Below are 25468 nucleotides of genomic sequence, written 5' to 3' on the forward strand. Positions count from 1 at the left end.
CCAAGTCTTTGCTAGTTAGGAGAAATGACCAAAGTGTCGAATCATCCTTAAAACCGTTTTTCTGATCACAGCTGTCATCCCCCGATTTGTGATTTGTCACGTTGTCAAATCATCTAAACTTTGTTGGTCGCGTTTCCTGTTTAATCACCTAGAATCATCGCAATAAAGGCCACCGACCTGCTGGGTCCATGTTAAAGACTAAACCGCAGGTTGTCCCCACCCACTTAATGTGGTTTACGATAAACATGACATAACCAAGCGGAACTATTTGTAAAATTGGTGATGCGTTGTATAGCGTGACTATGTGAAATTGCCGGTTTCGTTTCGTTCTAAGAGTTTCACTACCATATTTGGTCTTCACGGTTGGGGCTTTTTTCGACAAGAGGAACTTGTTTAAGGGTTGTGGTTTTTGTAACGGAACTTTTGAGTGGTTTCTTTTTTATGCGGGTTTGCTTTTGTTTTGCAAGGTGCAATGATGATGTAATCTGAATTGCTTTTGGTTGCAATGTTGTAATGGTGCTGCAAACTTTGAAATGACGTAATTGTTTTTTGCTTGCAGGGTCACAAGGTTATTGTTTGAAAGTCCTTTAAGTTGATTTTACATATCACGGCCCTTTCTACTAGCATTTAAAAAGTTGAATACACCTGAAATTTGACCTGAAAATTTTTTTTTCTTTTAGATAAAATGTAAAAGTAGCTAAATGCTGGCCTTCACCTAATGCCCAACAGTCTTAACACGCCGTTTTTAATATATTTTGTACAGTAGTATATTTTGTTGACTTTTGTGTAGAGGCCTGTCAATCAAACTTTCGGGCCTAAACGGGCTTCTTAAAACAAATCTGGTTCGGGCCGGGCTTCGAGGTTGTACGTTCGGGTTTGGGCTCGAATTTCGGGCCGTTTACAACTCTGCTTCATCAGTATTGGTTATATTTAAAAAAACTCCAATTAAATCTACCAACATCTTTGCACAAAACTGACAAAATCACACCCAAAACATATTTTATTCCTTAAAACCACTAAAACCATTCGTACGTTACACTTCAACTAGTATCCGCCCTGGTCACCAAACTGCAACGATATCTTGTTGTTGTACGGGTTCACTTTGCCCAAAGAACTTGGCGATTGGTTGCTAAGGGTTGAGTAGATATCTTGAGCGGTTAGCGCTTGGCCAACTTGACTTGGATGGAAACCGTCCACTGGCTCGATGACCTCGAATGCTTCACCACCCATACCAACCCACGTGTCGATAACTGACCAATAAGAAACAAGAAAAAATCGCATTACAATAAGTACATGAATTAGAATTCATTTCAAATGACTTGTGAGTTTTTGACAGAAATTTGCGTACTGCCTAATGTTATTTAGTTTCTACTTCTAGCCTTGCTAATACATGTTAGAGAATTGGTTACACTGTTAACCTCGGTTAATCCGGACCCGTTGTGAACAGAAAAATGTCCGGATTAGGCGAAGATCCGGATTAACCGATATCGATGTCGATTAGTTCAAGCCTTAACACATTATAAATCATTTGGTTTAGAACTGACATACCTCCCTGGATATCGAAGTCAATGTACAACACCTCGAAGTTGTTAAACTTTTCCGTTTCCGCGATATCCTTGCCAACTGCACTCAGATTTGCAGCCCTCTGTAACGACAAGTACAAATGATTAGGGCCGGTACAACGACGACATTGTTAAATAAAGCTTTAAAAACATAGCCTATAATATAAAGCATATAGGTTGCGTTAATACAAACTGTCGAAATTTACTGGATCTTTCATAAAATAGGCAAAAAATGAAACAAAAAGAATTATCCTAATGCAAATCTTGACAAAATGCTAAAAAAGGGTATGTTTTTGTAGGTAATTTCGCGTGCAAAACCAGTTCTGGGTAATTTAGAGTGAGCTGCGGAAATGATTTTGAGGTATTTGCAGTATGTTGATGCCACAGTGTTTCTGGAACACTGAACGCGCCGGAAAAATAGACAGAAGCAGTAGGCCTAAGTCTAAAATTAGATAGTTTCGGCCTATAGTGTGAAGTCAAGCCTGAATTACGCGGTCCGAAAAGCCTGGCCCGGCCTTAAACTAAAACACAAGGTCATTTTAGGCTTTAAACCATCAATCAGAACTCCACAATGCCCAACTCCTAAGGTAAAACACTTATCCCAAAAAACGCGCAAGAATAAAATCTTTTTGAATTCCGTATTTGCTCGACTTAGTACATGTATAAAATTTTACCGTTCTACCTGTTCTGAAACAAAATATATGCAAAGTTTTGTTTATGCGCTGGGGCCGATTTGCGCGGTGGGTAAGGATCACGTAGGTCATTAAAACCCAAGTAACTGGGACAAACGTAAAACTTAAATAACCTCAGATGTGAGATTCCTCAATGTTTCGTTACTATTCATCCAACCAGTACATGGGGATTCTTGCAAGCAGTTTAGATAATCGTACAAGTCCTTGTACTTGACGTCGGCGTTCAGTTGACCCATTGGGTGAAGCCTGTAACGCAAATATTTGCAAGGTTTACTCCAGGTCACGGGTTACTTTTGGTCATTACGAACAAACTTAGCAACGCCTGTTTTTGAATATTGTTTTAAATTTGTAAGCGTAAAAGCAACATTTTGTATGACAATCTTGTGTGCATATGTTTTTTAGAGGTTTGCCATGCATTAACAAATTTTTAAATTTTTAAATTTTATTATGATACTCGCTTTTTTAAAAGCATCAAGCCAATAAACGATAAGCTACAGACAGTGCAACTGTTGCGGCCATTTGTCTGATAAATTTCTCTGTTGTTTATGCCCACTTGTGTTATCAAAAATAATATAGGTGGGGCATGGCTTTTTAGCCTGTTGCTTCCAACAAACTGCATGGAGTGCCGTTAGATGGCTAAACTGGCCAATAGGGTCTATATTTTGGCCACACCTGCACCGATGAGACCTTATAGGTCGAAAGAGTGTGCACTGTTTGCAGTTTATACTCGATTTTGTTTTTGAAAATTATGTTTGAAATTAATATTACAGTCGTCTCATCTCATATACATAAGCCCAACACACATGAATTAAAATGTAAACATGGATTAAAAATTCCTAAACAAGATTCGCCCTGTTTGGAAATGCGTGGAAGGTTTAGGGCTGTAGAGTTGTTTTAATGACAGTTTCATTTTTTAATTTAGAGAACCAATTCTAATGACGTATTTGCATGTTATTGAAAAGATAGAAATTTTACTCATTGTTCAAAACCGTAGTAAGCAAAGACACTCCCAATACATTGAAACGTTCTCGGAATATCTCCGGAAACACACGTTTAGCATTCATTCATGACGCAGAAAAAATCCCCGCCTGACGTCACGGGCTGACGCGGCAGAAATCACCTGTCAGCCATTGTATTCCAAAGCACTCTTCCGTCAGCTAGGCCTGATATAACCACAGTGCTTCCTTTGGGGATGTTTTGATCGAGGTAATTTAGGGTTACCATCATATTTTGTCGGTAGTCCGTCACTGTGGTCATATGCTCGATGGTGTCGTTGTGCCTTAATAAAACAAAAGTTTTTTTAGGCACAAACTGAAAACGCCTAAAATGGTTTTACGTACAACTAAGATCGTTTGAACATTCTTTTCCAGTTTAAACCAGAGTTGTTAGTCGGCCCGGGCTTTTCGGGCCGGGTTCGGGTTCGGGCCGGGTTCTGACTTAGGTTTCTTTTAAAAAAGACGGGCCTGATTCGGGACTGACTTCACACTCTGGGTCAGTATTTTGTCGAAAAAAATTAACTAGCTAAGTAGCTATTTGCTGGATCTGAACTAATGTCGAAGAGTCCCAAAACGCCTTGTTTAAGACCAATTGTCTATTGTGTTTGATGTATTGGTCTTTTCCGAGGCTTATTAATGTCTAGGCCTGTCAATCAAACATTCGGGCCTGAAAGGGCTTCTCAAAAACGATTCGGGTTCGGGCCGGGTTCGGGCTCCAATTTCAGGCCAGTTTACAACTCTGGTTTAGACAGCGTCAAAATACTGTTTAATAAACGCATTTAAAAAAAAACGCTACGACAAATGGACTTGGAACGTATTTTTTAGATTTTAATGCCATAGTTTGCGTTCGTGGTGTAAAAGCATTGCAGTTTCACCCAACTGGCACCGTTAATATGGCCAAGCTGACAGTTCTAGAGAAGCATAAAACACTGCGTGCAACCAAATACGTTCTTGTCCACCAACGTTGCGCTATGCTTAAGGTTTTCCATTATACGAAATCGCTTGCCTAAAACGTTGACCTAGAAATCAAGAGACTATACTATGCTGTTCATACAAATGCCTTATCTACATAACCTTCAAATATTCATAAAATCTGAACCATAAAAATGCAACTTCTTGAAACAATAAAATATGAACCCGAACCGAACCTGAACTTTAAACGGTTCGACTTTGAACGACTTGAAAAAATTAAAACATTGGAATATTTTTCCCGTAACAAAAGTGTACTTATGATAAGCAAATATCTAATGCGCGTATAATAAAAAAACAGCGCATATTCTAACGTATTAATAAAAATGTATTACTTTTAAGTTTGTATCAATAGCAGTGTTTCTCAACCTTCTTACTCTGCGACCCCCTTTGAAGGTTTTCTAACACAACGCGACCCCAAACAGAATGTGATCTTCATCATATACTAACAAACGCCGTACAGAAAGCCGCTTAAAATTGTGGTTATGGCCCATGTCACCAAAAACCTCTAAACTACTTCATGCTTTTTATGTCAAAGAAGCCAAAAACCACAATCATAAAAGTATGTAATCATAAATGCTGTTGTGCCAATTCCAGTAGGATTCAAAAGTGCTTGGCGATCCCCAGGTTAAGAAACACTGATCTATAGTGTGTCTATAGTATGCGCTTGCGAGCCTACTTACCCGTTGCACACATCGTTCCCAATCAAGGCTAATACAATGAAAAGTGGGTAATCTGTTGTTTGGTTTCTCGCCAAACCCTTCACAATGTCGTTCATACTGCTTGATCGAGCCCCGTTCACCCCGATATTCTGGTAATCACGGTGAATGCATTTGTTGTTGTTTAGCAATTTCATGTACATCGAGTCCACTGGTCCGTTGATGGAATTGGTCCATTCGTTTGTTGTGTAGGCTGTTTCAATACAAATTAGCATTAACTACTTGAAATACATGCAAGCACAAACTTTTTAGAAATACACTATAAGGGAAGGGTAGTTTAGTTAGTGCCTTAGCCTGAAAGTTCTGTTGTCGCGGGTACAAATCCCACCGCGGTCAAGATAGTTATTACTCCTGCTTGCTCTATGGGAATGCTCAGTGTCTAGATTTTGATTTCGTTTAACGCGACTTACAGACCTTGTTTAATGTAGTTTGGCAAAGATTTAACTTGACATGGCGGAGTCAAGAGACAATTTAAGTGTCATTGTGCTTTTATCGCAATGTTCTTTCCAAGTCGCTATCCCTGATTATGAGACAGGTTAACCATATGTTGTGAGTTATTCACCTGTCATGGAAGACAGCTCCGGCCAGTCAAACTCATCGGTGAGCAACATGATGAGATCTTGAAAAGTATTCTACAAAAACAAGTTACAGATGTAAGATGTAGGACATCTCAAGCAAGTTCACGAACAGTGTCAGACATTTCTATCACAAAGTCTTGTTAAACGTTTGTAAATACCAAAATAGAACATGAAACAGTAAAAATGAGGAAAAGAAAGGAGAGAATTTTCCTGAATAAATATTTGCTAATTGGGTAGTTTGTTGGTTCTCCTATAGCTTACCTTGTTAAGGGTTTCAGCCAAGAAGTATTCAGGAGGAATGTGAAAATGTGCTGCGGCCGAGTCACCCAAAATCACCACTCCCTTGGGGTTCGATTCGGAGCAATACATCTCCTCGTACGGGACTCCGCTGCTGGGATCTACACCCTGAAGAAAAATTAATAACAAAAAATATTTTTGTTGCATTAAATTATCTGTCGACGTGCAACTCTTTGTGTTCAAGTTTATGGGTTTTATAAAATTGTCTGGAGCGGCATTACTAAAACCCAGCGGAATCTGACAGGGTGAAACTGAAGGTTGAAAAAAGCAAATATAAAATGATTTAAGGCACGTTTAATAAAAACGGTCGGTCGAAGGCGGACTTATTGTGTAAGCATAGAGCATTCAAACGTTTTCCGCCCATCGAGGATACAATAAACAAATCATCTCCCAGCAATAGCCTAAACATAGCAGAAGCATAGGCCAAAAAGCTGGTTGAAAAAAACAGTGTGAGGTATAATAAAATCCTGCTGTCGATTTCTGACACCTCGTATACTGCATATGAGATGTTTGTTTACGTTATGATTTTTACAAACGGTACCGATAATACGCCCTGAGTGTCGTCGGTTAATAATCTGTTCCTGGAATTATCATTGCATAGGGTTGTTGTCTGTTGCAAGTCGAGGTGATTATTTTTAAAATTGTTTTCTTTTCCAACCGCCGTCAAATGTTAACAAGTGCTTGATTTGCAAACTTCATTTGGGAATTATGCAAGATCTCCTGACTAAACTAAACCCCAGTTACGTATAACCGTTTCAGCAAGTGGGTCAATGAGTACACAATAATCGATCCGGGCTTGCTTCAGCTTCCGTTAAAGTTACTTGGTTCGCTTAAAGGTGACCGAGGGGTCATAGCGAAAGACAATGGCCCCGGGAATAAAGTTAGACACCTCCTTACTTCCATATACTCCCAAATCATGTCAAGACTACGTAAAGCTTTATATTGGGTTAGTCCATACGGAGTCAAGGCACGGATGCAATGCAACTTATCTACGTAGGCCTTTGACTAAGTTGGGAATTACTAACGTGACGCATTCCCAAACAATGGCTATTTTTCTGCCAGTTCGGGAGGTTATATCATAACCTGATGACAAAAGAGTAATGTCCTCTTGCTATTTGAATAAGGGTTTATTTTTGCCGGTCCTAAATGTTGGAGGCAAGATTTAGGGGTTAAAAGTTTATGGGTGATATAAATATCGGTGTACGAGTGTCAACCTGACACTTAGATACATTTTTGGCGATGGTTGCCGGTTTTATAGCACGTAATGTCTTTGCTTGGACGTTGCAAGAAGTCTATTTATAAATGACATGTTTTGACAGGCCACATATGCGGCCAATGTGTTAGAAAAAAAGCCGATTTTATGTAATTTGTCTGTAAGCGAACATCGGATTGTTCAAACAGGCTGTTCCGAATGTAGATATTCCCTGACAGTTATTCTGTGCTCATAATTAAAATGTATAGTAAAAAAAAGAAATGTGATTTTAAAAAGAATACCCAATGGCAATTTTAATCAAAAATTACTTCTCTTCTCTTGATTTTTGATTGCGAAAAAGGTAATATGTAAACATTCGGGCCTTGGTATCATTTTGGTTGCTCAACAGATTTAAAAAATAGGGATTATGTTTTACTCTCAAGTATATCGTGGTATCTTCTTAAATTCAAACGCCGAAACTTCAAACGACTGCTTGGTTAACTAACGCCAAAAAAAAAAAAAAAATTACCCTTAAAAAGACATTAGTATAAGCCTTGGGCCAATTTGAATGCAGAAAAATATATGGTGAATTTCTAATTACAGCCCTGAAGTGGCTTCGATTTCGAGTAAGCTTAGATACAGTTATAATTAAGGAAGTGATCTTACGTAAATTCCGTTGCAGTTCGAGTCTCTTTCTCTGTCTTGATTAATCGGTTTTCGTCCAGGGTAAGTATCGTTCCTGCCGTCATCGCAATCTTTTCCTCTCCAGTGAAATCCCCTCAATGTGGGCTCGGAACTAAATTTGTCCATGTCATTGTCTTGCAGTGGAAGATGGTCGTCTGCAAATCTATAAAGATATATTCATGTGTAGAATTTGAACTCGACTTCAGAGGCAAAACCGGTCTGGTACGTTTTTTAAACAAATTCCAGACAACCAAATTTTATTTTGATTTAAATTTAAAATTTTTATATATTGTTAGGAATGCATTTTTTGTTTATTGGTTGCAAGAATTTACATTTGTTTTAATTTTTATCGCTAAATTCAAACGCAGAAAAAACAAGGACCATACCGAAAACACATTTTTTGTAATTTGTAATCAAACAGCGACATCAAATGGATTACAAATAGACACAGTTCAGATGGTTTTCAAATAAAAATTTAATGTTTACACCTCTTAACCATGCCAGTGTGCAAACTATTTTGAACAATCAAATCACCGAAATAAACACAAAATCAAAATATTAAGATTAGTTTGCGAAATTTTATGTCAAATAGTAATAACATTTTAATTGAAAACATAACTGCCAATAACTTGTGTATGGAAAAAAAACATGTTTGTACAGACGTTTCAACAATCGTTTCTGTTGTCATCATGAATTAAATTACTTAGCAAAATAGTAAAACCAATATACAATACTGTGTGATAATTGAATAAAGGTAAACAGTGATTGTCGATTAAATCCCAGCTGTTGGTGGTTTTGATCCATTACTAAAACTAAACTAGAAAAAGTAGCCCCTTTGCTCTTAAACCAGTGGTTCTCAAACTTTTTAAGCATGCGGCGCATTAAAGAACTAAAATTTTCTTCCGGTGCACACTTCGCAGGTAAACATAACAAAAGTTGTTCAAAGAATGTTACTTTTTAACTTTATTATGGTGGTTGGTTTTTGTTACCAATAACAAAAATTAGAACTTTGAAACCTTGTTATGCACACCAGTTTTCGTCATGAAGTCCCAAAACGCCATCAATTGTTTGTGTTTTAAAATAGGGAATATTTCGCGGCACGGTTGAAAATCTCTCGCGGGCACGGCACACAGTTGGAGAATTACTGGTTTAAACTGATACTAACCCGTTTTCTACAAAAAACGTGTTCTAACCTGGATATTTTTTCGCACACTTCAGCAACCCCAGGTAATTTACAAATCGCGTTGTCCGTGACGTCACGCACCGACTTAACAGTGTCGAACATCGGTCGAACCGGGCGACGTTCAAATTTGCCATTGAAGTTTGGTGGTAGAGGAAAAAGGTGACAGAAGTCGGTTCCAGGTTCTTGGGTGCACAATCCAATCTGCACAAGAGCAGCTAGTTGGTAATCACGCTCATAAAATAACAATGTTTCTTTAAAAATTGGTGTAACAAATTCTGAAGGTTGGGGCTATTAGGGTTGGACCGTGGTTTTATAATAATAAAAACAATAAAATTGCCTAACAACCTAGTTCCTAGTGTTAAATTTAGTCCCTAGAACCCTATATCATACTCGCACTATTCAAACAAAATAACTGTATGCTCTTTGCCCCATCTAACGGTATTTAGCAAACTTTTTTCAATGTGAGTTCTTCATTTAGTAGCTCTACCTTCTTTCCTTCTTGAGATTTTAGTGGGCTCACATAGAAAATAAATAAGTGTTAAGGCAACATTTATGAAAATAATACAAGCTCTATAAAAACCCAAGCTTTTAATGCGGTCGAAGCTAAACTATTTTCTTATAGATTTATAGATTTATCTTTACCTGTAGCTGTGATTTAGCTGGCATTTCACTAAGTTTGTTCCATGTAGTTATTAAAAATAAGACAAATTAAGGAGTCAGTTTAAAAACAAGGACGTTTCTTACAAATAAGGACCAACAGTTTTTCTAAGACATTGCCCTTCAAAATAAGGACAAAAATTAGGACGGTATGGTAGTCCTGCTAATATAGAATGTACACTGTGTTCAAACTCATTTAAAATGTGTCTACCTGGTGGCAAACCATATCAGGTGTCTCATTGTGATAAACTGCATCAATCAAGGCGGGCCCAAAGCGGTCCAAGAGGGCCATGCAAGCTTTGTCCATGGGACTGGGCAGGCTCGGACAAAGTCTTTCTTCCGCTGCTGTGATGACGTCAGTCGAATGGACTTGAGCGAGTTGTTCCACCAATCCAATGATCAGGGCACATGCTAAAGGAGTTATACATAACAAGTGTTAAACACACTCCTTACATGTTCTGATCGCGATTGCTACTTTTTCTTCTAAAACCTTACCGGTTTGTGTACACCAGTGGTTCTCAAACTTTTTCATATTTTTTTTAAAACGGTCCCTTTGCCATTATTTCGAGCGCTCGCGGTCCTTTAGCTGGAATGTGTATTTCAGTAAAGCGCGATTTTAGCTCGTCAATGCAAAATTGCGTATAATAATAATAATCCAAAGACAGTTTGTGACATCACAAACAAGTCATAAAAGCATTATGATTGTGCACGAACAATTGCATTTGATAGTTGTCATTCAATAAAGGCTATTGTTTGGCAACCGAGACAGTCAATTCTCAATTCTAACTTGATTTAAACTTATTCAATGGCACAAACTGACGCTAAATAAGATTGTAGAAATACTTCAATCGCTTCGCGGTCCCCCCAAATTGCCTCACGGACCCCTAAAGGACCGCGGGCCCCAGTTTTGAGAACCGCTGGTGTACACAATGTACGGTTCTAAATTTTCTGAGAAAAACCACACAAGGCATCAGTATTTGGGTAAAAAAACATCTTAACGTTTCAGGAGTTTCCGCACAACAGTAAAGAAAGAGGCGACGCGAAGTTGAAGATAAAAGCAGTTAAGTGGTGAGATGAACGCAAGCGGATTGGTTACAATCGGTTACAAATATTTGGTTTGGTTTTTGTTTAGTTTTTTTGCCTCGCCCATGTTAATTTGTTGCGGCTTTTTTAAATGCCTATTTTATTTAAAAATCAGGAAAATAAAACGGAAAAAATAATAATGAAACTAGTACGTTTAGAACTAATTTAGTTATTGTTTTTTTTTGCTTCACGCTTCGAACCCAGGACACTCCCGGGGACGAATCCCGATCAGGTTTTTTTATGTTTGTATATGGGTTAGGCGCGCAAGACCATTTGACCTTTAGCGCCCCCTGCAGGCCCCCATAACTTAAGGCATCAAGCCATAGCGATAATGTCGCATACCCAATTAATTGTAGTAGTAAATTTAGGTTAAACCAACAAACGTCTTTATGTTTCAGCAGCATAACGTAACTGAGCTGTTCCATATAAGGAACAATCTACGTTTTGTTTTATCATTGTGACGTATCACGTTTTATCGCGGCGCCACGTGAGAGTTTTTGCAGATGTTTGCTAAACTGCGGTATAGTCGTTACTGTAACTGTAACTAAAAAAGATCTCACAAAACAAATAGCGGTGAGCAGCTGCGGGGCGTGGAGTGGGCGTGGCAGTTTTTAAATCAGCCAACGTACAAGTCAACTTGTGAAAAAAAAAATATTTTTCTAATGATTGGCTTGCAAGTTTTTTTGAGTTGAGGGACTATACTCTTTGAAGACAAATTCGCTTTTTTGTTGTCGGTTCAGTTTAATGAAAGTGCTAAACTGATTATAAAACAAGAGATTGAATATTAAGGACTTAATGACGTTTGAACTGACCTAGAAAACGTATTTGGCCTATACATGACAAAAATATGTTAATTGTATCAAAAACAAATAACGCAAACACACAGCAAAACTTTCTTTAGCGGCTTTTACCCAAGGTAGCACGTGGCCTGTTCTTATAAAGGGCCTAATTAGAATGCTTTGTCTTTACGTACATTGAATAATAGTCATTGTTTTTTATACAAAACAGTAAAGGGTGCTAGAATACGAGTTGTAAGTTCGGTCGGGAGTTTCGTATCGGCTTCCGGTCGTATTTGGGCTTAATTAATTCGAATATAACGGGTTTGATTCGTGCCTGTCGACCACATTTGTGTCGTAGGCTAAATTTAACTTTTAAGCTCCGGTCGGGCTTTATTTAAAAAAAAATCGTGCTCGGTGCCTTTATACTTCACTTTAGGAAAAACACTTTTCTACTAAATGTTGATTATTTTTTAAGTGGTAATATGGACCCAATCGTTACAACCTTGAAGTTATCATATAAGACACCCAGATGAAAAAGTTTGAATTAAACCATCAAAAAATAATATAATTTTTTTCTACTATCAGAACCCAATTATTTACCTGCACATGTACTTCCACCGTTTATGCCACCGCTTTTCACTTCAACTCCATTCCCGGCAATCAACAAAAGGACACAAAACACGGCAGACCTCTTCATAGTGATGCTAAGATGCCTTTGCAACTAAACGGACAAACGTTTGCTTGTCAAAGCCTATATACGGTGCAACCCTTTTTTGCAACTTATCTATCAATATTTATCTGTGTATACGCGTTAACGTGTATGTAGACAAAAATAGAGCCTAATTAGTTGAAGTCTATGACCCAATTTAATAGAATCATAAGTCAAGCTGTACCGCTTCCTTGCGCCTGGTTGCAAGTAGCAGCACTTTTACGTTAAATTGAACTCTATTGAACAAATCTAGGCTTCTTCTGTAAACTGGGAACGAATTTGTTCCTGACTTATATTTTCCAACTTTGGCATAATAAGCCATTGTCGCGTTTTCTTTTTTTTTATCCATCTACAATTGTGTCTGTGCAAATCCTGTGTCTAAATTCGTGCCTGCCTAAAACCAAAGAACACTATAACCAGGAAGGCCGACTCATTGTTCTCGTCACGCATGAATGACACTTTATTAAATGCAACACAGAGGTGGTGTTTTGGCTTAGTAACAGAAAATCTTATTGCTAAAAAGTGCATTTTATAAGTAAAATGGGGATCACGCACTGCGCAGTGCCAGGATGTAGTATGTATGCAAGTTTTGCGAAGGCACAAGGTGTCAGATGCAAAACGATTTTTGGCTGAGTTCGCAAAATGTGAAAAGAACGCGAGCACAGAAAGAAACGTGCCTGACTAATTTTCTGCTGGTGATGACTAAATTTCTAAGCGGTATAAAACTATACCACTGGACAAACCTTTTGTTGCTTTTGCAATTTAAAGTAGTTTGCACTTTGCATGCATTTATAGCATATAATTAAACGAGAATGGCTCTTTCGTTCAGACAAGAGGATGTATTATGTCATGTGCATCATCTTGTGCTGACCAAAATTGCTGTGGTGGTAAACGAACGTGCCTCAAACTTACGACTTGTCGATTGTTCAGGCATGTCATCGTCCATATTTTCCAATAAAAGGTCTCCTTTGGCAAATTTAATTGATTCTTTATAGTTTACAATGCCTAGTTTACAAGAGATTCAAACAAATCCTCTATTTTTAGCGAAGTTACTGTCCAGTTTAATGTAAGCCCGGGAAGTTTAATAAAGTGTCATTCAAGCGTGACGACGCAAAACGTCATAAAAGAACAAACACTAGTTGACCTTCCTCTTTATAGGGTTCTTTGCTAAAACAATGTTACAAACTCGTCTCATTACAGAACATCTTTCAGTTTAGTTGCCACATTAGCCCTTGAACTGTTTGACGAAACACAATAAAACAACTTCATTAAAACAATCAACCAAGCCGGAAATGTCTGCAAAACTTCAGAACTTTTTGCAGCGTACAATTGGCGGTTTAACATGGTGAAACCTTACTACGCGTGTTCAGAACTCCAATAAAAAATAGGTCTAATAGTCATCAGCTGAACATACCTTGACACGTGATCGAAGGAATACTTTGAGCATACGATTCCCTTGTAAATAAAGTAGGCTACATAGCAGCAGGTCACTGTCTCAAAATATTTTTTTATTAAAACTAGTGCGAAGTGTGTAGTTTATACATAAGTCCAGGGCACTTGAAAAAGAAACATGTGCTGGTGCAAGACATTTTCTGGTCCTTATTCGAACACTAGTTATAACCAATTAATCAGCCTGATATATCAAAAGAGAGAACAAAAATGCTGGTTAACTAAACCGACACGAATTAGCTTCACAGAAACAGTAAAATGTAATACTTATTACATTTCAGTTTTGATATGGGCACCACACCAGACACACCGGCTGAACATGCACTCCTCTCTCGCGGGACCTGGCTGTAGGCAGTGTTTGTAAACGAATTTGTGTTTTATTTAAAAATATTTCAAATCCTTTTGAATGCGCTCACTTTGTAGCGGACATGGACGTTTTGTTTTTATAATTTTTTTTAACTGTATGGTATGACCAGTACTGGTCAAGCGTGACAGTCATGTGATTGAATCATCACAAACAAAGCGCGTAGGTAATTCTGTGTGTGTTATTTACGTTGTTCCTAAAAGTGTTTCATACGTTGTATCACATGAGTTTATGTTCTACAGGCCTACTAGCTCCAGCATTTATAGCCCGTAGTGACAAATCAATATTATATGTGGTATGATTAGCTTGTTACTTTATTACTTTTATGTTTGGCGTGTTGCGTCGTAAAAACTGAAGGTTTCGTGTATTTTGTTTTTGCCAAATCAGTTATGCCTGCAGACGAGATAATTAGGCTGTTGGAGATTTCACTTTTCGTTGTGAAGAAAATGTCACAATCACAAAGCAGTGAGCAGAGCAAAATTTGCTAGATAAGATAGTCTTGAATTTTGATGATGTGAAAACGAAAACTATATTGTGTGTTTTGAAATAAACCGATTTGTGTTTGAATGTATAATTCAACAAAAAATACTGTTTGGCCATTTTTGAAAACAAACTTTTTGAGGTTTTGGTAAAAAAATGAATTATGAATTTCTTGTCTGCAAATGGTCAAAAACTGACTGTTGAAACTTTTTGCACAATAAATTTTAAGGATGCCTCTAAAGACTTTTTATTGCATTACTACTTAGGCATTGCACTTACTGAAACAACAGGCATGTGTACACAAAATAGATCTCTATTTGTTGTACATTGTATTGGAGCATGACATGTTGAATTGAAATAAAATGGGAGAGACAGATGAGTTGACAAACACAAGTTCCAGTAGTTCAGTGGATGTAATGAACATTCCAGATGATTTTGTCAATCTCAAAAATGCCTTGCAGAACACCAGTAACTACCAAACCCTGTCCAAATGCAGTGTTGATGATGAATGTAAACCTGTTGCACTTAAATACAATGTGTGCTATATAGTTGCTGCCGTGGTGTATAACGAGAAAAATGAAGTATTGCTTATTCAAGAAGCAAAGGCTTCATGTTATCAGAAATGGTATTTGCCTGCTGGAAGAGTTGACCCTGATGAAACTTTAGTTGATGCTGTAAAGCGTGAAGTTTTAGAGGAATCTGGTTTACTTTTTGAACCAACTTCATTGGTTTGTGTTGAGGAGAATGGTGGATATTGGATAAGATTTACTTTTACTGGTGCTATAGTTGGTGGTGATCTAAAAACTGTTGAAAATGCTGACAAAGAGTCGTTACAGGCAGATTGGTTTGAAGACCCAAGTTCCAGCAATTTAAGGTGTAAGGATATATTACCTTTGATATCTAGAACTAAGAAATGCAATGCTCAACTAAAAACTGAATCAAGTGTTGCGGTGCTACCAATCCATTTTGCACAAAGCCTTTTGGTCATACAAGTCATGTTTCTGATAGAAGCACATGGTAATCGCTACACAATACTCCAGAAGCTAGATGGATCGACTGGCATTTCCTACACACTTCCTGCGGTGTGTCTGTACCAGGCGGATCGCAGCATTTTGGAATCAATCCAACGACTGCTTGCATTGATTTTGATGCACAGTGAAATGTATTCAACTGAAATTGTAGGAATACTTGGTTTGGAGCACACTGGACATTCTAGTAAAGGTTGTGATGGAATTGTTTTCAATCTTGCTGTAACTTTCACTAGTAATAGTGATACTTCTAATGGAAAACTACCTGAAGTCAATGGCAGACAGTTTGAACTGTTTTGTGCACCAAAAGATTTAGAAACATATACCCCCGATCTTAGTACTGAAAACCTAGAAAAACGATGTGTGCCCTTGATTAGTTTGGGCCTGAAAGGTTGATGATTATACATTTGTTCTTACAACACTGTGAATATAATTTTGATGAAAAAGTTCAATGTATTGTTTTACTCTATTTTCGTATATCCATTGTCAAAAAACTCTTTGTATTTTCATATTTGTAACTAAGCTAAATGTGCAGTGCCTACATACCAGTTTTGGAGTACTAATTTCAATATTCTGTGCGAATTTGTGTTTTTAGTTAAAAACCTAAATAGTATTAAATACTATTTGTTCATTTCTATGGTTTTAAACTTCTTTTACTGATCTATGATCCATAGTCTGTTTGTTTAAAGGTGTGTTTGCTGCCTAAAAAGTTAAAAACTGATAATATACAAAAGCTGGTTAATCATAAAACAGAACGATGTGCATTCCATGTCTTATTGGCCAGGTAAGACACTAGCTATAAGACCTATAAAAAAAAGATAAAAAATTTTTAAGATACAAATTTAACTGCTGTTGTTTCATCAGGCAGAACATTGCCTAGAAACAAAATCTGAGAATAGTTTATGGCAGGGGTGTGCAACCTTTGTTACTGTGGGGCCAAATACAATTGCCAAAATTATATCACGGGCCGCACCTGTGTATCAAACAAGGTGATTTTTCTTTGTTGCTTCCCAAATATGCTTAACTACAAGTCAATTTGCATTTGATTCTAGCCACAAATTGCCAGGTCGCAGAAAAATAGCATCAGGCACATTATTCTGCTCAAAAATATGTGAAGTTGGACTCATTTGCCAGTACATTTGAAATCCAAGCGTCTCTGCGGGCCGCACAACCTTTATAAAGGTCCGCATTTGGGCCGTGGGCCGCAGGATGCACACCCCTGGTTTATGGCCTACTGTTTTGGTACAGAATAATTACATCTCATAAAAAAGAAACTGTTAAAACTTTTCTTAGCTGTGAGGGCATTGTTTTATTTTCCTGGAACTTGGGAATTTTCTTCCCCCATTTGACAATATGTATTGTTTATTGCAATAAAACCTGTAATAAATTGTTAATGCAGGTCGCATGTTGCTGTGGATCAGCAGCATGTTCTCTGTGCTGTTCGTGTCTGCCAAGCATCAAGACATCGACAGGAACAAGATTGATGTACATGTTTTTCCTTGTAATTGTCACTGCCATCAGCTGTATAATGCTTTCCTCCACTGTCCAAACCAGTCTGCAAGGGGTAAGTGCCATTGCTGGTTGCATATGTATAAACTGAATTGTAGGTGTTCTGTTTAAAACAAGTATAGTGCAAACAAGAACAATGGTCTTACACATTGTTGGGTTGTGTACTGCATTCTTTGCTATACTTAGGTGTAAATATAAATAAACATACCCATGCCAAAATAGAACTAACGAAAGACACATTTAAGCATCATTGAGTTGTACAAAGCAAAAATATAGGCAGTCCGATGACAAAAGGCCAATGCCTGTAATCTGCAATTTGCAGAACATCAGCGCTTATAGTCGGCCTATTCCTAATATAAAATAAACTACTCTTCATACTTTTCAAATGTAAAATGTTCTTTTTGTTCGACTGCAAAGGTACATTTGTCTGACAAACACTTTGTATATCATGAGATGAATGCAATTTCATGAAAATCTCTCCCAGAATATCGAACTTGTTTTAGTGTTAATACATTTGTTTTTATGGAGAAACACTGCTTTGTTTACATGTGTACAGTGATAAGAAGTCCAGAAGTTTATAGTTTTCCATTATTTGTCTTATTTTGTACTTCTAATATTTTTTTGCAGAGCACAATTTTCACACAGTTTTGTAGTATTGTCAACTCGCCAAGAGATTGTGCAGTTCTTTTTGGCGTGGATGCGGTGTACAAAATCATGTTTGGTGCTGCATGCTTCTACTTTCTTTTCCTGTTAATAACAATTGGAATTAGTAGCACAAAAGATTGCCGAGCGGGTATACACAATGGGTAAGTCAACAATGTGTCTGCTTACCACTCATTTGTCAGTATGTACCCTTAAATAGTTCCAGATTACATCTTTTGTTGTATTGCCCAATTTTTGGTCTATCATGTCTACTTTTTAAAATTTTTAAAAGTTATGTGAAACATTTATTGACTAAATTTTATTTTTCTTTGCTTTTTAGATTTTGGTTTCTCAAATTTTTGGCCCTTGCTGGATTGTGCATTGGTGCCTTCTTTATACCAGACAGTTCCATGTTTGTGCAGGTATTTCACCCAAATGTACCACCTATTCATTTCTATATGTTTGTTCACCAAAAAGTTCCTTTTTATTTTCACAAACCAAACTAACTTAATAGATGATGGGCGATTGTTTTCAAATGAGAAACTGTTTTTAAGATTTTAAAAATTATTGCATATTGTACTAGCGGTTGTTAACTAGTTTTATAAACACATTGTATGCATATAATGTATGCAAGTTTTTTCCTAATTTTTTACTGCTGCTCTGATAATGTGTTGCTAGATCAGTGGTTCTCAACCTTTTTTACTATGCGACCCCCTTTAGAGATTTTCTAACACCACGCGACCCCTATACATACGCACACACACAAGAAGTTTAACTACCAGCATGTGTTGATTGTGTTCATCACACATTTGCAATCTTAACGTGGCTGCAATAGTTCGGCGTTTTGCTGTATTCCGGAAAACCCCTATTTTTCACTAACTATTTCACTATTTCGTGTTTTTTTTATGTTAAGAAAAACCAAAACCCGCAATTATAGAAGTATACAATCGCAAATAATGTTGCGCCCGTTCTAAATCAAACGGTCGTGTGAGTTACTACATGCTAAACAAAAGTCATAGGGAAAGTTTTTATGATACAGATAAAGTATTCCGTGTTCGGTTACGTCTCCGCGACCCCTCAAAAGTGCTTGGCGACCCCTTGGGGGGTCGCGACCCCCAGGTTGAGAAACACTGTGCTAGATATTTATGGCAAAGTATTCATGTGCCAGTTTGCTTTGACTAAATGGTAAAACAAATACAAATTGTTATTTCTTGTTCATAGGTTTGGTTATACTTTGGTATGGTTGGAGGAATCTTGTTCATAATCTTGCAATTGATACTTCTGATTGATTTTGCCCATACATGGAATGGAAGTTGGTTGATCGGGGCTGAGGACAACAAATGTTGGCTTGGAGGTTAGTGATCGATTTTTGTGTGTTTTAATTGAAATGAACCTACTATTTTGAAAAATAAATATGACACTATTTTCCACTTTATTGAGGTCTTCTGGCAATTGTATATTTGTACTGATGCTTAAATGTCCCTAAAGGTTGCCTTCATCAGAGTAAATAACACTGAATGCACATTGTACAGTGCAGGATAAACAAAGGAAAAAAAGAATCAAATGCAAGCACATCACAATGCAACGAAAACACATTTTGTGCACTGTATTGTTAGAATAGCTCTATGAAGTTGTTGTCATGCCTGGCAGTAACAGCTTATATATGCGCAATTTTCACTAGTAAAGTACTAGTTTTATCAAAAAATGGAATTGCTACCATAAATTTCTGATGGGAGGTATGCCAGAGATTTTTGCACCCCCATAAGAGATAAACTGCTTTTAATTTATGAACTTGTTAGTGTAATTGAAACTTATTTATGTACACACACCTGCATCCGCCTAACGTCTAAGCGCTACCTCTGTCAGGCCCCCCCAATTGTATAAAGCTCTGACAATACGTAGATAACAATCAAAATGGGTCTGAAGTTTAAGACTAACCCTCTAAGAATCTGTATTTAAAAAAAAAATTATGTCAATACAACTCTCTTTTTCAAGGCATCGCATTTTTCACTTTTCTTTTCTTCGCTGGCTCAATAACTGGATTCATATTGATGATTGTCTACTATACTGATTCAATTGGCTGTGCCACCAACAAAGCATTCATCGGCGTTAATTTCTCGCTTCTAATTATTGTGTCCTTTATGGCCATCTCGCCTAAAGTGCAAAAACGTAAGTACTCCAATCACACTAATGCATAAAAATAAGCCTATTACGTCCATTCAGATTTTATTGCTAAATGTGCTTTTAAAATATATATTTTCTAATGCTGGTAAGCAAGGCTTAGTGAATGAAAAAAAAAACAGTGTTTTTCTTTTCCATTTAGATCAACCGAAATCTGGACTTCTGCAAGCCTCAGTGGTTGCTACTTATGTTACTTATTTGACATACTCGGCAATAGCAAGTGCTCCTCCAGAAATCAGTAAGTTTAGAATATTTCCAAAATTATTATGTACATTTGGCTTCTCAGTTAGTACCCAAAGACCTTTGCATGTAGTAAGCCATAAATTTAGGGAGCTGTAGATTCTGGCGGTGTATATGATTTGATGTCACTAACAGCGATTTGATGTTACTAACAACTAAGTAACAGAACAATTTAAGATATGCTTAGGAACACTATACACGGACTTGAAAAGTAATTTGATCATAAACGTTACTGCCAGAGTACTGGTGTATATAGAATACATCGTTCAGACGTTTCGACAATCTCTGTTGTCATCATCAGTGCAGGTGATCACCTAAAAAATTGTGAGGTGTTTCAACAGGGACAAACTCGACTGTGATTTTTTAGTGTAATTGAATGAAGACTTGTTTTTTTAAAGGGTCTGTGTTAAACACAACTGTGACACCGAGTGTGCTTCAACCAAAGCCGGTGTCCTGCTTTCAGGGAGCCCAGACATCAACATCTGACACCATTGCATTGGTCACTGGACTTGTGTTCATATTTATTGTGGTTATTTACGTTTCGTAAGTAATTTTTGTTGTTGGTCTTTTCCAACATTCAAACACATAGGTTATGTGGAAATGCCATGATGGATTATTTTGACACTTATTGTTTTTGTCCTTTTTTTGTGTGTAATGCGGGTTTGTTTCATGCATTTGGTCAAAACGGGTGCTTTAAATTGATTCAAAGTGACTGAAGTCTACTCCCATTAAAATTTAATGCTTTGTAAAAAGGCAAGCCAATCTAAATGACAACAACCAGTATTGCATAGTTTTTGTTCGTCACCTCTGTAATTATCACTACATCTTTTAGCAAACATTTTGTATGTACACAACAGGAAATACCACTACGTATTTTAGTTGACATGCAGCTGAAACTGGTTAGGTAAAAGCACATGTAAACCTATGAAGTCACAACTGTTTTTTGTTTTTTTGTAAAACACTGGACAACTTTATCACTTAATGCAGCAGTTCCCGACCTTTTTCAATGAAATCTTCTCTTAACTGTTCAAAACATTTTCAATCCACCCTATACCTATAACTACATAGTAGATGCTAAATCTTACAACGGCCTTTCAAAATTGGGTCTTTTATCAACTTCATATGTCATATTTCCAGAAATTTTCCCAAACCACAAATAAAAATTAAAGTAAGTTGCTCCCCTCAAGTTTCAAAAATCTATCTAGTTGGGTGCCACTGACTTAACATGAAAAAAACATACTGTGAGGCATTTAAGCACCTGTTTTGCCTTTTTGTAGGTTGAGAACAACAACCTCTTCGGAGCAAGAGCGATTGACAATTCGTGGCAATACTGACGTGGAAGAAGCCAGTGCTTGCTGTTGTTGTATTGGAAGCAGTGATGGTGGCGAAGGTATAATTTCTTTAGTTTTGTGACCATTTGATTTTTTTATCTTCGCATTGAAAATCTTGTTTCTTCCCTAAATTTCAAAAAATAGCTATGGCAATTTTGCCAAGGAACAGACAAGCCAATACATTTGTGAAAAACGTGATGTTTTAATAATCCTTAAGTCATTCTCAAAGAAAGTGTAAAACCAAGCATGGCATAAGGATTGCCGAAACGTCTTGTTTTATTTATAAATGTATTGGCTTGTAACAGGTGAATTTTGTACCTAAAAAGCAGTTAGATTGTACTATATACAAGTAGGTCTAAACCCAAGTTTAGCCTTTTGTTTATCGTTACTATGGATGAAATGATTCCAAAATTTTTAATGCTAAATGCTGTTGCTTTGCCTGATAACATATTTTGGATTTATTTACTTCTGTTTTTACACCTCTATGGCTGCAAAACAAGGCCTGAAATACCGAACAATTTCTCATTTCAATTCAAATATGATTCTTATGGCTTGAGGCATGAACTAGTCGAATGAATCTGTATGAATTCAAGGTTCTAAATCATGGATCATTGCACTTTAATAGCATGATAGGCTGTAGGGAAGTCTTATGACATCACACTGTGTGATTATGTGTCATAAACCTTCTTGTGTTAAAGAATCCTGTATTGTCATATGAGGCTTATTTATAAATATAACTTAAGAACTATGCTATAGTGGGTATTAATGAATGTTGAATTTAGCACTGGATATAAAATGAACTCAAATGATTCATAAATGTATTCTTAAATCGCAATGTTAAATGCCCTTTAAACCTTTTTTACCATTTTCACAATGCTACTTTTTTTCAAATTTTATAGTTTATACCAAATACACCAAATTTTAACAGATTTTTGTGAGTTGACTATTTCGATTTGTAATGTTACTATTCCTCACCAGCATAACACAAAAATCTGTTTTGTTTCTCTGTTCAAAATTAAACTGTTTTTTTAATAAATAAATAATGACAACAATTCTGTACAATTTGTATTTCCAGCTGGGGAAAAAGACCCATTAGGTAACTGACGCGGGTGTATTGATTTCAATCATGCGTTTGTTTTCATATATCACAAACAGCAATTGCGTGTTTAGCACATTTACAATGTAATTTGACACAGCCAGTTTTCTGTAGTTTTTCTTTTTAAACATTATGGTTTAAAGAGTTGATTTTTTTTGCTTGGAAAACAATTGCATGGCAACTACAAGACATAATTTTCTGTTTGCAATCCATTGATACAAATTTCATTATTATTTTTGACTATCTTAGTGCATGTTTTTCATTTCCCTAATCCCTGTGCATGCTAAAGAAATGACAACACTTATGTTATGATGTTAATTGCTACAAAAAAATAATTCTCTATTTTAGAACTATATATATTTTTAATGTTACCTTTCTTCTATGGTTTGAAAACTAAATTAATAATCTTACATAGGTTTGTTAAATTGAAGTCATAAACTATAACCAACTTTGTGATAATGAGAACAGTAATTAGTTTTTTCAAACCTACAGCTAATTCTGGTTGTTTGCAGCTTAAATTAAGCTATTTGCCTTAAACTTTTTCTTGACTAATGTAGGTTACAGCTTGGCTGTCAGTGTACAATAAAACAGAATTTGTGATTAAATGCCATTGCTTGTATTGTAACAAGCACTTTGGATGTAAAACCGATTTCATCTACAGTTTCTGATGACAAGGGAGGACAGGGTGTAATTGATGATGAAGAAGATGGTGTTACTTATTCCTACTCTTTCTTTCACTTCATCTTCCTGCTGACAACACTCTACACCATGATGACTCTTACCAACTGGTTTTCGTAAGTAGCAAAGATGATAACTTGTTTTTCTTAGCACAAACTAAATTCCTATAGTAAAAATATAAATGAGGTAATATAAATGGGGTCATATATCAAGTTTATAGAGCTCTTCTGGCAATTGTAGTTTTATTCCGACGTTTCGATTTACCCTGATGAAAGCAACCTGTATAGGGCGTCCAAACGTCGGAATAAAACTACAATTGCCAGAGAGAGCTTCACAAACTTTATGTTATCTTTGCAACAAAAGCTTATATATGGGGTCATACAGACCAATTATCTGCAGGTTTGACCTAAACGTCACAATAGTTCAATTAACACAAACATTTTGTCCAAACGTGCCATTTTGTTAAACTACGGGTCCCCTTCCTTTGAAGGGGCACATATTGTTTTTGTCTAATGCTGGTTTGTTCCAAGCATTGAGAGTTCATACTCATTCAAATTTACAAACATGTCAGTTAGCTAGTTAGTCCCGAATAAAATGGCTGTAGTGGCTCTATAGTACTTACTAAATTACAAAATTAAGGAGTTTCATGCATTGTAACTTTTAGTTGGATTCATCTATCTTTCACCCTTTTTGTCAGATACCAGTTACAAGAATTTGTTTGTGTTACTTGTAGTCTGTATATATAGATATTGGCTGAATATTTTTTATCCACCGTTTTGCAACAGGTGTTTTAAATCACTGCATTATAAAACTGTTTTTCTCAATATAGAGCACTTAAATACAGACTAGGATTTTTGTATGAGAGTAATAAACGTTTTGATTTTTAAGGCCTGGACAAAACTGGGAGAGATCATTTACTGATGGAAATGTGGCAGCAATGTGGGTTAAAATTGCAACTTCTTGGGCAGCTGTTATCATCTATGTTTGGACCCTACTTGCTCCAGCTTGCTTCCCAGATAGAGAGTTCCCCAGTTAATGTCTTTGAATGGGATTCTAATTTTGTACATTGATGGTTGAAGGCCAAACCAACCTTGCATTATAGTAGATTTGAGCCTAAATCAACTCTTTTTATCATTAAATTTGTTTGCTTATTCACTTGTAAATGAACTGCTAATGAGTTGGTTGACAACTTGGCAAACATGCAACAATTTGAGATTTGTGACTTCAGAAAATCAAAATGTTATAGGGTATAGTACCTAATAAGAAATACTACTAAATTGTGAAATGGGTTGTATGTGTGAACCTTTAGAAGTGCATTTAGTACAAATTTCGCAAACTTTGTTGCTGACATATAAGATTGTGGGACAAGCACCTTAATATTGCATTTGTGGCATATTTTCTACCTGACGAATATCCCTGTGTACATAAAACTAATGTAGGATTGAAAAATAATTTGCAATAGGGTCTCACAATTGTTATGCAACTTATTGCTAATGAACATAACTTCAAAACACCAACCAATAACTAAAAAAATCGTTCAATTGATACCATACATGCCCTGTTTTTATGGCCTCATATTCTTTGGTGTGTGCTATTAATGTACTGCCATAATAAGCCTTTATGCAGTACAGTCTAATGCAGTGGTTCTCAACCGGGGGTCCGCGACAAACTCTTAATTCCAACAAAATGAGAATAATAAATCGCGATTTGAATAAAATGCTATGGCGTTTTAAGAATAGCATAAAACTTGTTTGAAAACATTCTTCGTAGGCGACAAACCACAGTGCATTATGACATCTAAACCCCATTGTGATGTAACAGACGTAAATTGTCAGTGGAAAACAACGTCACATTACACTGTAATGGCTCTTTCTTGTTGATTCCCTATGTCGCAACCCAGAATAAGGGATTAAAATTTTGGTCCTGGACCGAATGTGGCTGTAACTTTATGCACCATGTTTTGGTTGCTTGTTAATAAAAAAGGACAAAATTACCTAAAACTTCTAAGGGGTCCGCAATTAGATTACAGTACCGAAAAGGGTCCGCGAAGGCAAAAAGGTTGAGAACCACTGGTCTAATGTTAAAGGTTTTGTGCATGCATTTGTTTAACAGTGGCATAATATTTTCCGTTGCCTGCCTTGAAGTGGATTGACCAATTACGTAGTTCTTTACAAGCATTCACATTGTATAAAGTGAAACGTTTTCCAATACTTTGAAAATCTGAATTTGTATAACTTTTTGTGCCCATTATGTTACCACATTTACCTTGAAACCCAACTCAAAATGGTATTATTGGGTGGTTTTCTTTTTATCAGCAATTGTTAATAAAACTGATACTGTATGTGTATCTGACAGCCAAGACTTTCATTAT

The 25468-nt window shown here is 36.6% G+C and overlaps 3 protein-coding genes across 4 annotated transcripts; 2 read left to right on the forward strand and 1 right to left on the reverse strand.

Annotated features, from left to right (window-relative positions):
• Positions 1-991: 991 nt before the first annotated feature.
• Positions 992-12218, reverse strand: LOC145214011 (acyloxyacyl hydrolase-like). Its single transcript, XM_080082433.1, has 11 exons — positions 11991-12218; positions 9740-9939; positions 8882-9072; positions 7671-7851; positions 5777-5920; positions 5500-5569; positions 4902-5130; positions 3375-3533; positions 2368-2500; positions 1549-1645; positions 992-1250 (listed from the first exon to the last, which is right to left on the reverse strand). The coding sequence occupies exons 1-11, from the start codon at positions 12085-12087 to the stop codon at positions 1045-1047; spliced, it is 1707 nt and encodes a 568-aa protein (XP_079938559.1). The 5' UTR covers positions 12088-12218; the 3' UTR covers positions 992-1044.
• Positions 12219-14023: 1805 nt separating this feature from the next.
• Positions 14024-16109, forward strand: LOC145214829 (8-oxo-dGDP phosphatase NUDT18-like). Its single transcript, XM_080083434.1, has 2 exons — positions 14024-14078; positions 14155-16109. Exon 2 carries the CDS (start codon positions 14755-14757, stop codon positions 15814-15816), a length of 1062 nt encoding a protein of 353 aa, XP_079939560.1. The 5' UTR covers positions 14024-14078; positions 14155-14754; the 3' UTR covers positions 15817-16109.
• LOC145214828 (serine incorporator 5-like) lies at positions 16109-25451 on the forward strand. Of its 2 annotated transcripts, XM_080083432.1 has the most exons (12): positions 16109-16204; positions 16820-16984; positions 17557-17735; positions 17912-17993; positions 18793-18925; positions 19567-19740; positions 19895-19990; positions 20391-20535; positions 21270-21382; positions 22399-22419; positions 23081-23213; positions 23986-25451. In XM_080083432.1, exons 1-12 carry the CDS (start codon positions 16178-16180, stop codon positions 24131-24133), a joined length of 1416 nt encoding a protein of 471 aa, XP_079939558.1. In that variant the 5' UTR covers positions 16109-16177; the 3' UTR covers positions 24134-25451. The 2 variants fall into 2 exon arrangements, with proteins under 2 accessions (XP_079939558.1, XP_079939559.1); XM_080083433.1 differs by lacking the exon at positions 22399-22419.
• The last annotated feature ends 17 nt before the right edge of the window (positions 25452-25468 follow it).

The sequence above is a fragment of the Phallusia mammillata genome, chromosome 2 (assembly GCF_965637545.1).
Source record: "Phallusia mammillata chromosome 2, kaPhaMamm4.hap1.1, whole genome shotgun sequence".
In the NCBI taxonomy this organism is placed as follows: domain Eukaryota; kingdom Metazoa; phylum Chordata; class Ascidiacea; order Phlebobranchia; family Ascidiidae; genus Phallusia; species Phallusia mammillata.

Excerpts from the sequence above, each read along its gene's own strand:
- LOC145214011 (XM_080082433.1), bottom strand. The coding sequence starts at position 12,087 with ATGAAGAGGTCTGCCGTGTTTTGTGTCCTTTTGTTGATTGCCGGGAAT. Across the intron at positions 7,852-8,881 it reads GTGTGCGAAAAAATATCCAG|ATTTGCAGACGACCATCTTC; the intron begins GTTAGAACACGT and ends ATATCTTTATAG. Across the intron at positions 3,534-4,901 it reads GGGAACGATGTGTGCAACGG|GCACAACGACACCATCGAGC; the intron begins GTAAGTAGGCTC and ends TGTTTTATTAAG.
- LOC145214829 (XM_080083434.1), top strand. The coding sequence starts at position 14,755 with ATGGGAGAGACAGATGAGTTGACAAACACAAGTTCCAGTAGTTCAGTG.
- LOC145214828 (XM_080083432.1), top strand. The coding sequence starts at position 16,178 with ATGTGCATTCCATGTCTTATTGGCCAG. Across the intron at positions 18,926-19,566 it reads CAACAAATGTTGGCTTGGAG|GCATCGCATTTTTCACTTTT; the intron begins GTTAGTGATCGA and ends CTCTTTTTCAAG. Across the intron at positions 22,420-23,080 it reads TGGGGAAAAAGACCCATTAG|TTTCTGATGACAAGGGAGGA; the intron begins GTAACTGACGCG and ends TTTCATCTACAG.